General features: G+C 45.5%; 1 protein-coding gene across 1 annotated transcript in view; it reads right to left on the bottom strand.

Annotated features, from left to right (window-relative positions):
* Positions 1 to 13147, bottom strand: part of PXK (PX domain containing serine/threonine kinase like) — a 52532-nt gene that overhangs the window by 33807 nt on the left and 5578 nt on the right. The window contains 2 exon segments of the mRNA XM_015558216.1: positions 1 to 22; positions 6645 to 6831. The exon segment at positions 1 to 22 is cut by the window's left edge and continues 48 nt beyond it. Coding sequence (XP_015413702.1) covers positions 1 to 22; positions 6645 to 6783 — 161 coding nt within the window. The 5' untranslated portion in view covers positions 6784 to 6831.

Raw genomic sequence — 13147 nt, 5'->3', positions numbered from 1 at the left:
GAAACCTGTTGTAAGGCGATCTCTGCAAAGACATTTTAGGAACTCATTAGTCAAACATATCAGGAAAGTACCATATGCTTAAGATATCCTTGCAAATGAAAGTCTTATAGTCTATGACCTTCTTAATAAACTTAATTACACACACAGACACGCACAAACACACACAGAGACTACATGCAATGTGGGATTCTAGACTGGATCTGGAACAGAAAAAGGACATTATTGGGAAAATTAGTGAAATCTGAATAAAATCTGTAGTCACAAAGTACCAAAGTTAATTTCCTAGTTTTGGTAAACGTGCTACGGTCATGTAAGATGTGACATCGGGGGAAACTAGTGAGGGTTACATAGAAACTCTGTACTATCACTGCCATTCTTTTGTAAGTCTACAATTCTTTCAAAGTAAAAGGTTGATTAAAGAAAAAAAGAGTTTGCAAACTAGCTGGTATATGCCAAGAATTCAATATATGCACCAGGCCCCACCCCACGCACAAAATTCAAAATGGGTTCTAAGGCAGCCTGGAAGAGTATTCAGTGTTGCTCCAAGTGACATTTATCCCATCTCCATTCCTTGTGGAATTATAGCTTTCACCAACAAAGAAGCATTAGCCTTAAATATATCCTGGGAGGGGGGAAAAAGCCTGTGTTTTAGAAAGCCGTCTATGTACAGCAGCAACACAGTCCTATTGTGGGAAGTGTGGTCTGCCTGTTTACTGGAAAAAGTCCATTCCTTTTGTGTTCGGCTATCAGGAGAATGTCTGCTCCTTTTAAGAAGACAATGAGAAGAGGAAGTTCTTTGAAGTTCACCATGCTAAGAAATTATCAGGATAGCTGTTCCTTGGTAGTTCCTACAAAAAGCAACATCTGTGCCCTGACCGGTTTGGCCCTGTGGATAGAGCGTTGGCCTGTGGACTCAAGGGTCCCAGGTTCGATTCCGGTCAAGGGCATGTACCTTGGTTGTGGGCACATCCCCAGTAGGAGGCGTGCAGGAGGCAGCTGATCGATGTTTCTAACTCTCTATCCCTCTCCCTTCCTCTCTGTAAAAAATAATAAAATATATCTATTTTTTAAAAAGCAACATCTGTAATTTGCTATTTCTCCTCAATTCAGTGAGTAAATGAGCCACTCCTGATCCCTGAAAACAAAGAAATCATGCAGATGCACTGTGGACTGCACCTCTGCCTCGAATTAATTACAGTCCAGGCAGACTGGCGAGGCGTGGGGATTGGCAGAAAGGCTCTCCATATGTCAACGTTACCTGGTCTGGGCTCCCCTGCCTCTCGGGCACACATTATCTCTGGATGAACCTTACAGTACATGCCGAGTTAGGAGGTTCAGGGAAGAAAACGCACTAGCTATTTGTTTACGGACTCAACACGTAAAGTGTCAGTCCATCCACACAGAAGAGATGTGAGGACCAAATACAAAACTGACTCCATTTACCTCAGTTCTAACTACGCCACGTGATACATAAACCGTTTGGAGGGGCTGGGTTGACAGAGCATATTCGCTTTCAGTATCAGCACTGGGAACTCCGGACCTCCGCCATCATTAGTGTTGATACAATATGTTTTTAGTATTTACAAAATAATGGCAATGTAACTGAACTGAAAAGGAATTTCTTTTAAGTGAAAATCATTCATATCAACTTTAAGAGAGATCATGAAAAATAACTTTCTAAATGCGGTACCATGTCGTTCTAAGAGGCTGTGAAGGACAGCCTGTTCAAAACTAACAGTGACTCATTAGTCGGCCATATTTACTGTATGTCACTGTGCGGTGTACAGTGTTGTAGAAACGGGGTAAAAGCTGTTAATAAGCCGAAACCGGTTTGGCTCAGTGGATGGAGCGTCGGCCTGCGGACTGAAGGGTCCCAGGTTCGATTCCGGTCAAGGGCATGTGCCTGGGTTGCAGGCACATCCCCGGTGGGAGTTGTGCAGGAGGCAGCTGATCGATGTTTCTGACTCTCTATCTCTCTCTCCCTTCCTCTCTGTAAAAAATCAATAAAATATATTTTTTTTAAAAAAGCTGTTAATAAATGGAATGTGCTAGCTTTGTTACTGATACGCTGAGGACTGGGACACAGCTTTTATACCTTAGGGGTCAGGGAACTGTAGAGAGGACATTTCCTTTCCACTAAACTATGACTTACTGTCAAGTAAATGACGTGACCTCTATGCTCCCAATTTTAATCCCCCCACCCCAGACTCAGCCACACACTTCAATCCTAAGAATCTACTCCTCAGCTTTGAAGCCTTCACTGGCACCTCATCTCCTACCAAGTCAAAACCAAGCTTCTCAACCCAGCGCACAACCGGGCTCTGGCTCCGGCTCCCACACAGGGGTGCCTCCCACGCTTCTCGCTGAGATCTGCCTCCCTCAGCCCCTGCAGACTGCTTGGCCTCACCCCTCACCATTTTCCATTCTTGCTCATCTATCCTTTGAGGCTCAGCCCAAATTTGCTGCTCCCTTAGCCAGAAGCCCTCCCTCCCTCCCTCCCGGCACACTCCCAATGCTGCATCTGTCCCTCTCCTTTGGGATTCACTCACAGGCTGCCCTGTATTAGGGCCACCCTCTTCTACCAGACCAGAAATTTGGGCAGGAAGGACACACCTTAGTCTGAGTAAAGCCACAGGGAAATGCCTCTCTCCCCTGGAGCTCTGCTCCTGCCTCTGGACCTGGCTGACTTCAACACCACCCCTCCCTTCCTGTAGGTATCAGCTCTTCTGGGAAGCCTTCCTCCATCTTCAGATCTAAATCATCCACAACCAGCCTGGGCCCTGGTTGGGGCTCATGCAGGAGCCAACCAATCAATGTGCTTCTCACACATCGATATTTCTGTCTGTCTTTCCCTCTCTCTAAAAATCAATGGAAAAATATCCTCGAGTGAGAATTTTAAAAAATAATAATAAATAATAAATAAATAAATCGTCTGCAATCCTACTCCCTCTCCAACACCCCCTCCAAGGTGCTGCCCCAGTTTACCCTGCCATAGTCCTCTCCCTGCAGGGGGTGGGGGTAGGGTGGGAGAGAGACTATTCCTTCCTTGTTCTAGCATCTGGCACACAGTAGGTATTCAATAAATGTTTCGTGCTGTGGGAACTAAGGGTTCCAAACATGTTCAATGGGTGTGGATGCTCTCTCCTCTTAGAACATGAAAGCCATGAAAAGGACGGCATCTGGCCTCTATTTCTGTAGCACTGATAGACACCGGGGGGAGGGAGGGGAGTGGGATGCAGGCTCAGTAAATGCAGATAAACACTCCCCAGAGAGGAAACACAGAGCAAAGCCTTCAAGTCCATCCTGAGCTTCCCACAGAGCTCAGACTTCTCAGCTCGGAAGGTACCAGCTGCCCCCAAGTGTGCAGCCTTTAGCTCCCAGATCCCAGCCCCTTGGGGTGACTACAGGGAACAAACACCGACGCCCCTCCCCCGCAAGTCCTGCAGCTGGGCTCAGGTCCCTAATCTACCACAGGAAGTGGTGTTGCAGAGGCCTGCACATCCAACAGCTTCCCCAACTCCTGCCTTGTTCTGAAGGTAACCCCCACCCCCAGCCTCTCCTTCCCTCCTTTTATCCTGGGGCCACCACTATCAGGCTACTGAGGGATTCCGGGGGCTTTAAGACCAGAGGGAGCTTCAACACTCCTTCAACCCCTCCCTGAACTCCTGTTTTATCGGCCTGGACCCTGAAGCCAGAGGGGAAATGCTGTGCCGACCAAGCTGGGACTAGGAGCCATGCCTCCTGGTTTCTGGTCCAACTGACTTCTGTGTGGACGCTACACCCCTTACTCTGAGGGAGTCTGAGGTTTGAGGTGGGAAGATGGCTACAGCGCAGTGAGGCTGCTACCTGACAGAGGTGCCTTGTTAACCAGATAAGGCGGAGTGTGTGTGTGTGTGTGTGTGTGTGTGTGTCCACACAACCCCTCATGACCCGGAGGTACTTGTTTTCCCTGTACAACAGCTGATCCTCAATTAGACTTTCTAATTCAAATGAACACCTCACAAGCCCCCAGGGGGCGATGAGCGCACTGGGTTGGGGACGCCTGGACATGTCCGCCCGGCTTGCTGGGGAATGAATGGCTCAGAGGAGGAGGCTGGGGCGCCTGGGCATCGCTTCCTGAGACTATTGGTGAGTCAGCCCCAAAGACAAGTTCGGACGTTTCACTAAAGGGAGAAACAGATCAGCATTTCTCTGAAAACAGCCACTGTCCGCTACTGCTCCATCACAGGGATGTGCCCTCTCATCGTGGCAGCCCGTGGAGTGTTTGGGTCCTGAGGGAGTCCCTAGTGGATCTTCTTGTCCCCCTGCTTTGGACTCCTGACTGTGCACCTTGCGGGGTGGGGGAGGAAGGCAAGGTCAAGGACACTGGTAGCACGAGAGAGGGACAGTAGAAGGAGATATAGGGATCAGACCACCTTCCAGGTCTGAGCAGTGTTTTATTTATTTACTTATTTTTATATATTTGTATTGATTTCAGGGATGAAGGGAGAGGGAGAGAGATAGAAACATCGATAAGAGAGACAGTCCTTGATCAGCCGCCTCTTAGATGGCCCCTAACTGGGATCGAGCCCGCAACCCAGGCATGTGCCCTTGACCAGAATGGAACCTGGGACCCTTCAGTCTGCAGGCTGATGCTCTATCCACTGAGCCAAACCAGCTAAGCTGAGCAGCACTTTAATCAGAAAACACCGAATACTGTACTCATACAGTCATGCAAATGTGCCACCCTAGGCAAGGCCTTCCCTCTCGGGGACTCTCATCTAGAAAATGAGAGGGTGGGTCTTGATGTGCCTGCACTAAGATCCCTTCCAGCTCTGGCTCCAGGCGAATCGATGTACTTCTGATACAAGCTCCCAGAGAGCAGGGGGAGTGTATTCCTTGCCTGCGCCCGCAGCACCCAGCCTGCCCCCAGCAGCCGCACAGGCCTAGCGGAGGCCAGGTTCGGAATGCACAGCATCCTCATGTGGGCACTGCACCTCGATGTGGCCCCGACACTAGCAGGAAACAAGGTGGACAAACCGATGAGCAGGGCTGGGTTGGGGCCGATTGGATAACAGTCCATCCAGGCGGCCCACCCCCTGACAGTCTGGGGAATAACTGAGGTGCAGCACAGCGGAATGAAAGCCATGAGCGATGCTACTGTGAGGGATGCGAGCTGTGTCCTGTGATGCTTCTGTGTGATCCCAAAACCAGCGGGGCATGAATGGAAGCCTCGTTAACAGCTCCATGTCCAACCTGCAAGCTGCAGTCAACAGGAATTTGAAATAAACTCTCCTTCATTTCTGTGTGCTCTGCAAAGGCGTTTTTCTTGCTCATCTTCTGTTAGAAGATGGCAGGCACATTCTAGGGTGAGGCTCCTCAAACTTCAATGCTCATGCAATCACCGGGGGCCTTGTGAAACTCAGACCCTGATCAGCAGCAGGTCTGGGATGGGGCCTGAATTCTGCCTTCAGACACGCTCCCAATAACGTCAGTGCTGCTCATACAAAGGCCACGCTGTGAGTAGTAAGGCCCAAGGGCTGTGGTTTTCAAACTGAGCTGCATAGAGGAATCTCTTAGGGAGATTTAAAAACCATGAGCCAGCCTGGCTGGGAGCTCAGCCGGTTAGAGCATCGCCCTAATATGCTAAGGTAGCGGGTTTGATCCCTAGGCAGGCACATACAAGAATCAACCAAGGAATGCATAAATAAGGGGAACAACAAACTAATATTTCCCTCCCTTCCTATTTCTCTCTAAAATCGATAAAAACACCACCACCACGAGCTGCCCTGCCAAGTGCAGCTGGGAGTCAGGTTCTGTGAGACTCCCCAGTGGGTCTGTTGTGCAGAAAAGCTTGGTGCCTGACAAACAGGCCTCTACTTCCCTCTCTCTGAAACAGGAATGAAGATGCCCCCCTCGAATTGCTTCAAAACTAGTGTTTTGAGCACCTAAAAAGTAGCATGTAAACAATCTATTAATAACACCCAGAGTTTCATTTAGAAAGACTCTAAGCATGATTTAGCTCTAACAATACATCTGAATTCTAATCTTAGCTCAGTTCTACAACGATTTCCATTGGTCTCTTCAAGGCCACGCAGAGTGAATTCCATATTTAATCACCCATTTGGCGGACGCCAGGCTTAGGTTAGTGATGTCAGCTATGTGTGGAATCAGTACCCTTCCCACCTCGGTCCCTGGCTGCCGCCTGGTCCAGGGAGCGATCTCCTCCTTATGCTCTGCACTGAGTCGATCTTGGTGAACGACTGGGAACACAGGGAGGACCCTTTCGAACTGTTTTGTTCAGTAATTCTGAGAAAAACCAGACACACTGTATAGCTATAAATATAAAAATGGAGCCAAAGACAAACCAATTGATCACTGTATAGATTACCATGGCTTCTTTACTCTCTAGTCTGTCAGGGAAGTTAACAAAGACAAGACTGTAAGGACAAAGACACAATAACTTCTCTTCCAGATTTTTCTGTGCAGACATTACAAACATGTTAGAAGCAATTATCTTCTTTTTATACATTTCAGTAAATTACAATCAGGCAAGAATTAGTACATGAATAATGCCCTATAACAAATACACACATCCTCCCATTTGGAAATAGAGTTTCTCCCACATGTTTTATCTCTAGCAAAGCACAGATCCCTCTGCTTACCAGTGTAGTTTGCGGAATAGTTGTTTGGATCTAAAAATTTCTTGACCAGCTCACAATTAGACAAGATGTGATTTGTGGTGATAACGTTGAGATAGTTCTGGAGACCTTTCTGCCTCTCGGCTATGAATTCACGATCCATGTTACCAATCAATTTCTTGGGAGGAAGAGGTAGACTTAGGCCTGCAATCTTTAATTAAGAAAAAAGGATTATACTCAGGTCATTCCCAAATAAGACATAATACCAGAATCCTGAGCCATTGTATTGCATTAAGTCTAAGACACCACAGATGTTAAGATGCAGCCTAATTTTAGTGATATGAAAATGTGAAAAATCTATGCATCTTAGAATTCATAAAATATTGCATTAAGCAGAGCAACTATAAAACTTGATTTTTAAAAAGTGTTTTTCTTTTTATCAACCTTACATATGAATGTAATTTCAAGAGTCAAATAGTTCTTGTATTATTATTCAGTCTCATGACATTCCCCACCACCACCCTCAACATCAGATGACATATCCGTTCCCCAAACCCTGGAGACAGCCATGTTCAATTCTTTCAGCCAATCGTTTGGCATTGGGGAATGTTGAGATTGTTATGTCTTGATTTTTCATTTTTAGGAATTATCTATAAGTTTCTTATCATGGAAAAGGAGGATTAAGTTCTTCCACTATCCTGACCTCCCCCCCTTCCCACCCCCCCAACACACACACCCTGTTCCTAATCCTTCCAATACAGATACAACGCTCTAGTGCAGTTCTCATGTTTACACTAGGCAGTGATATTCACAACGGAGCCCAAATGCCATGCCTCCTATGCTAACATGCTTCCTTTCTATTTCTTGGTTTTCTATTCAACTTCGAACTCTCTGGCTATGCCTTTTCTCAACACATTCACATACAGAGATGCATCGATTTCATCTCCCTGAGAAGTACCTTCGAGAACCCACCAACCTGCTCCGGGCAGGACTGACGTCCCTACACCTCCTGCAGAGCTGGCATCCTGGGCCCTCCCTTCACCACCATGCTGGAGGCGCATGCGCCTTCCTCCTGCTGACCCCCTTTCCACAGCCACCCTTTTTCTTAGATATTCCCCATTTTTGGTGGAGATATCCTCTGTAGACTTCCCAAAAGGGGGACAAGTTTTTGAAAACTTGTGTATCTAAATCTGTCTTTCCTCTACCCTCACACTTGATTGATAGCAAGTCTTGAAGTGGAATTCTAAGTTGAAAATATTTTTTCTTCAGAATTTTTAAGCATTATTTCCTTCTTTTTACTTTTTTCAAAGAGAACAATTTTAAAATATATATTATTATTATTATTGATTTCAGAGATGAAGGAAGAGAGAGAAAGAGAAACATCAATGATGAGAGAGAATCATTGATCGGCTGCCTCCTGCATGCCCCACACTGGGGATTGAGCCTGCAACCCGGGCATGTGCCCTGATAGGAAAACGAACCACAACCTCCTGGTTCATAGGTTGATGCTCAACCACTGAGCAACGGCGGCCTAAGCATTACTTTATTGATGCGCAGAACAGACTGAAAGATCTCATAGAGGAGGGGGAGGAGGGGATGGGAAGACATTAACTAAAGAGCTTACATGCATACTGTTTATGTATAGCCCGTGGACATAGACAATAGTGTGATGAAGGCCTGGAGTGGGGCAGGGGGCTGGGTGGAGAGGGGCAAAGAGGGGGTAGGTGGGGGGACATATGTAATTCTGTCACTGACTAAAGAAAACTTTATTGTTGTCTGGTATGTGAGAACATGGGCCCCTTCCCAAGCTCCAACTCCCCCTCCACCTGTGGGAATGCAGTGGAGGCCATCTGTAAGAGGGCTGTGGGGCTGGCCCGGGGAGCCTGGCCAGCTGCTCGGTCAAGACATGGCCAAAGAGAAACTGCTTCTATATGTGAACCTGGACTGTAAACTACTGCAGAGAAACAGCTAGGGGCCACCCCACCCACCTGCCCGCCCCCGGCCCTATGTCCCGTGTGCTTTGTTTTCTTCCTCTGTAGTGCCCGGTGCTGAGAAAGCCTGGGCTGCAGGAAACCTTACCAGCCAGCCAGCCACCACGGGGCGCATGCAAGTCCTCACAAACCCGTCTTTCACAGCCAGTCAGTCCTCTGGGTTATTTCTTTGGAATGGGCAAGCAGTACGCTGAGGTCTGACCTCCTTGCATAACAACTGTCTTCTGGTTTCTGGTGCTGCTAAATTCCAGATTCTGTTTTGTTTTTCCCTCTCAGTATGAGCTTTTTGGATTGTCTCTTTGACTTCGGTTTGTGAATTCCATGCGCCTTCATGTGGGCCTACCTTCATCTCTGCCGAGTGCTCGGCCTTTCCTTCTAGAAACCAACACCGCTAATACTCTTACATTCTTCGGTGTTTTCCTGTATCACGGCATGACTTCTTCCCCTCCATGCCCTTTGTTTTCCTTCCTCAGAATTCCTGTTTTCCAATATTGGACCTTCTGGGCTAATCCTCTATTCTTATCTTTTCTCTCCTATTTTCCACTTTTGTTAACCTTTTTTTTTTTCCTACTGAAAAAGTTTTCTGGGATATTTCCTTTATTTTTCAGCCTTTCTAAAGAGTTTTTATTTCTACCATTATCGTTTTTATTTTTAAGCACTCTTTTCTCCCTGCCCCCAAATAGCATCCTGAATGTAATACAATTTCTTATCTCTCTGAAATTATAAAAGAATTTTTCTGAAGTGCCTGAATGTTCTTCTTTTTTAATGTATATTTTTTATTGATTTCAGAGAGGAAGGGAGAGGGAGAGACAGATAGAAACATCAAATAGAGAATCATTGATCATCTGCCTCCTGCAATGATGGGCTGCCTTTTGCAGGCCCCCGATTGGGGGTCGAGCCCACAACCTGGGCATGTGCCCTAGACCAGAATCGAACCTGGGACCCTTCAGTCTGTAGGCCAACGTTCTATCCACTGAGCCAAACTGGCTAGGGCTGAAATGTTCTTACTGCATATATTCTGCTTCCTTATTCTTTTTTTTTTCCTGTTTGATTTGGTTGTTATCTTTCATGCTAAAAGTGTCTGCTCATATTTAAGAGAGGGCACCCAAAGCTGACTTGAAGCTCTGGGTGAGAGGCTGGCTTGTCTGCTGTGGGCTTTACTGTAGCACATGACCTCACTCAGCTGTTTCACTGGGAGAACGGGTGACCTTAGTGTTTAGTCTGAGTCTTTAGCTCTTTCCTCTTAGGCTGGGCAGACCCCTCAAAAGAATCTTCCGGCCTCCTACCCAGAAGGTGTAAGTGCCAGTATTCTGGGAGCCGAGAGGAAGAAGGCAGCTGGAGAGTGGAGGGGGGTTGGGTGCTGGGGTCCCTGCACCTGTTTACTATGTAAATATTTTCAGCTGTGCCTACATTCTCCAGTCCAAAACTGTCCTGACCTCTCCTGGGAATAAACTTCCCGTTTTCTGCTGGAGCAAGAAGGGCAGGTGTAAGTTGCTCAGATGAGGAAGATTTGGGGACCTGACTGCTTCTTAAACATACTTTCTACTCCTGATTCTAGCTTGACCTTGGCCCACACCGGAGGCAGCACCTGTAGTGTCAATTGCTAAAACTTGTGGAGGTTCTGTGTGTAAATTGGACCCAGTGGGGTAATTCACCCCCCATGTCAGAATTCTGCCTTCCCATACCTGATTAATTGGTTAGTTCTCATCCACTGGATTTTCAGTTTCAAATGTTTTGTTGTAGTTTTCTCCTCTATTTGTCCTTGAGGTGTGTGTATGTGTGTGTGTGTGTGTGTGTGTGTGTGTATCAGACAGTTTACTGTTTAAGGGTGGCTTTGGGAGAGGAGAAAAATAAATACAGGTGCTCAACATACTACCATTTTCCAGATCATTTAAAACTTTAAAGTCTATTTTTCAAACTTAAAAAACAAAGCATCAGATTAATATCTTAATTGAATGAGTAAAATCACTTTCAGAGAGTAGTGCTATTCTACACTTGTGCTTACATTAGGGCAGTGCAGTGGCATGTGTACTGACTGAGGGAAAGGTCTAAAGAGAAGGCTGTCCTGAATTCAGACAAGGCTGTAATCTAAACTGCCCATGTGGGCAAACCTAACTTAGCCTGTTCCACTCTGTATTTTTCAAATAACAATGAAGACCTTGAACTTGATATTGGACAAGATGAAAAGGTTGCCTGACAATTCCAAATTGCCTATTTCTCCAACTAAGAAAGTACGGCAGGGCACATTTAGAGTGAATGTTGTACTGTGGCATAATTCACTACCGGAAAGACACACACTGCAGGTTGTTTTCCTTATTCACACAATGAGGCTTTACCTAAGAGCAGTTTCTTTAGTAGCTGAATAAAAATCACACTAATGAAGAAAGCACATCACTCAGCAGGTATACATCTAAGCCAGTTACTTTATTATGTTTTCAGGAGCATTAAGTAATGAAGGGTAATCAAAGGTAATACATTACTGAAAACACAACTGATTTCTTTCTTTTTAAGACTCTCAATAACCCTAACCAGTTTGGCTCAGTGGATAGAGAGTCGGCCTGTGGACTGAAGGGTCCTGGGTTCGATTCCGGCCAAGGGCATGTACCTTGGTTGTGGGCACATTCCCAGTAGGGGTGTGCAGGAGGCAGCTGATCGATGTTTCTCTCTCACTGATGTTTCTAGCTCTCTATCCCTCTCCCTTCCTCTCTGTAAAAAATCAATAAAATGTATTTTAAAAAAAAGACTCTCAATAAATTAAGTTGCAGAATATAATCTGGTGTGTGTGTGTGTGTGTGTGTGTGTGTGTGTGTGTGCACTCACTCAGGATATCGATATATATGCTCAATAAATGTCTAAAATGACTCATACCACCTTCTTGAGAATGGCTACCACTGGGAGTGGGTTGGTCAATTAATTTTCATTTCTATACTATGAAATTATTACATTGCTCAACTATTACTTTTTTTCCATTAAAAAAAGGAAAAGGAAACCCTTTTTGCTTATCAAGCTGATCATACACACAGCAAGGACTTTTTAAAAATGCCATTAACAGGTATCAGCACATTTGCCTGCACTGGGTCCCTGACCAAGAGTGTACCCAGGAGAATTCCACATCTCAGAATGGAGAGACACCTCATATCCGATTCAAACCTCAGTAGGGTTATTTTTCATTCATGTTGGGGATGTGAGAATGAATTTGATACTGTATCTGTTTCAAACTTTGTGGCCTCCAAGCTTCAACCAATCTATTTTTTCAAGCTTCATTTCACTTTACGAAAATGTATTGATCTGCCCGGCAAACCATCAGCTCTTCTAAATCATTGGGTAACAGGGTCCTTTGCCAGCAGCTGCGATCACAGTGTCCCTGCTATGTCAGTCTGCTGGGCATACTGGAGGTGTTTTCCTGCCCCAGTGCAAGATGTCACAATAAATATTCCTAAAAGTACTAAAACTATGCAATGTGTGTGTTATTTTTAAATCTTGTCTTTTAAAAAAGATTAGCATTTAAGAGACTTATTTTCTTTTTCAGTTTTCTCCTAGAATTTCTAAAATGCTTTCCAATCTCAGCATATAAAGTTTAGAACACCACTAATTAGAAGGGAGGGCCAGAGACACTAACATTGGTGACAAAATCACTAAGCCAGCAATTTCCTAGAAACCTCCACGTTGGTGGCTCAAAGCCCTGACCCCCCATCATCCCATTTTCCACCACTTTCCTCTTTAACGTGCTTTGTGGATTCCTTCTTGAGTTCCTTGTATAAGGGAAAGGGAACAAGAAAGGCAGCAGAGAAGTCCTGCAAATTTCCATTCATAACACCTGCAGAGTGACAATGCTCATGGGAGATGATCGCCAAAATGGGGTCTAAAACCCAGAATCTGTCCCATGCTAGGCGAGGAGAAGCCTCTAAATTATATGATAAACTATATTACAGATTCAAGAAAACTAGCTTTTGTCTGGAGGGAAAACCTTCAAACTCTGAATGTTAATCTCTCACTTCCGGTGTCAGATCTTAAAAATCTACACAGTGCCTTCAAGCATATCCCCATGAACATTCTCGGGAGTGCTACACTCCCAACAGCGCCTTCGTTTGTCCCAATTCCCCTCGTGTATAAAGGAGAGTCTCTCCTATGTGAGCAGTGGGCAGTAAAACTCAAACAACAAACCTTTTGTGCTCCAACAGACCTGAGAAGTCACTTGGTTCAACCTTCCAGTTCAGAGGGGGCAGTGAGGACCAAGAGAGGAGAGTAACCTGAGGTATTAGAGGACAGGGCCTGGGTCCCTTCCCACGGCTGAGGGTTCCCTACCCAGTTCCTGTCATTTTAACGCCTGCTTTATTCCTGTTCCTTCTGGTATGCTGTCTTCCTAGATAAGCAATTTCCCACCGTTTCCATCTCATGGCACACAAACTAATTACAAAAATTCTGCAGCACAACAAAAAACGTATTTTTTGCTGATTTGCCAAAAAATAATAGGTATAATTTTGATTCATTCACATCAGATAGCTATTATTGTGTTGGCTGTTGTCACTTTTTAAT

This window comes from Myotis davidii, unplaced genomic scaffold, assembly GCF_000327345.1.
Source record: "Myotis davidii unplaced genomic scaffold, ASM32734v1 scaffold189, whole genome shotgun sequence".
Classification (NCBI taxonomy): domain Eukaryota; kingdom Metazoa; phylum Chordata; class Mammalia; order Chiroptera; family Vespertilionidae; genus Myotis; species Myotis davidii.
Note: the sequence above shows the minus strand (reverse complement) of the source record. Positions and strands in the feature narration are given on the sequence as shown.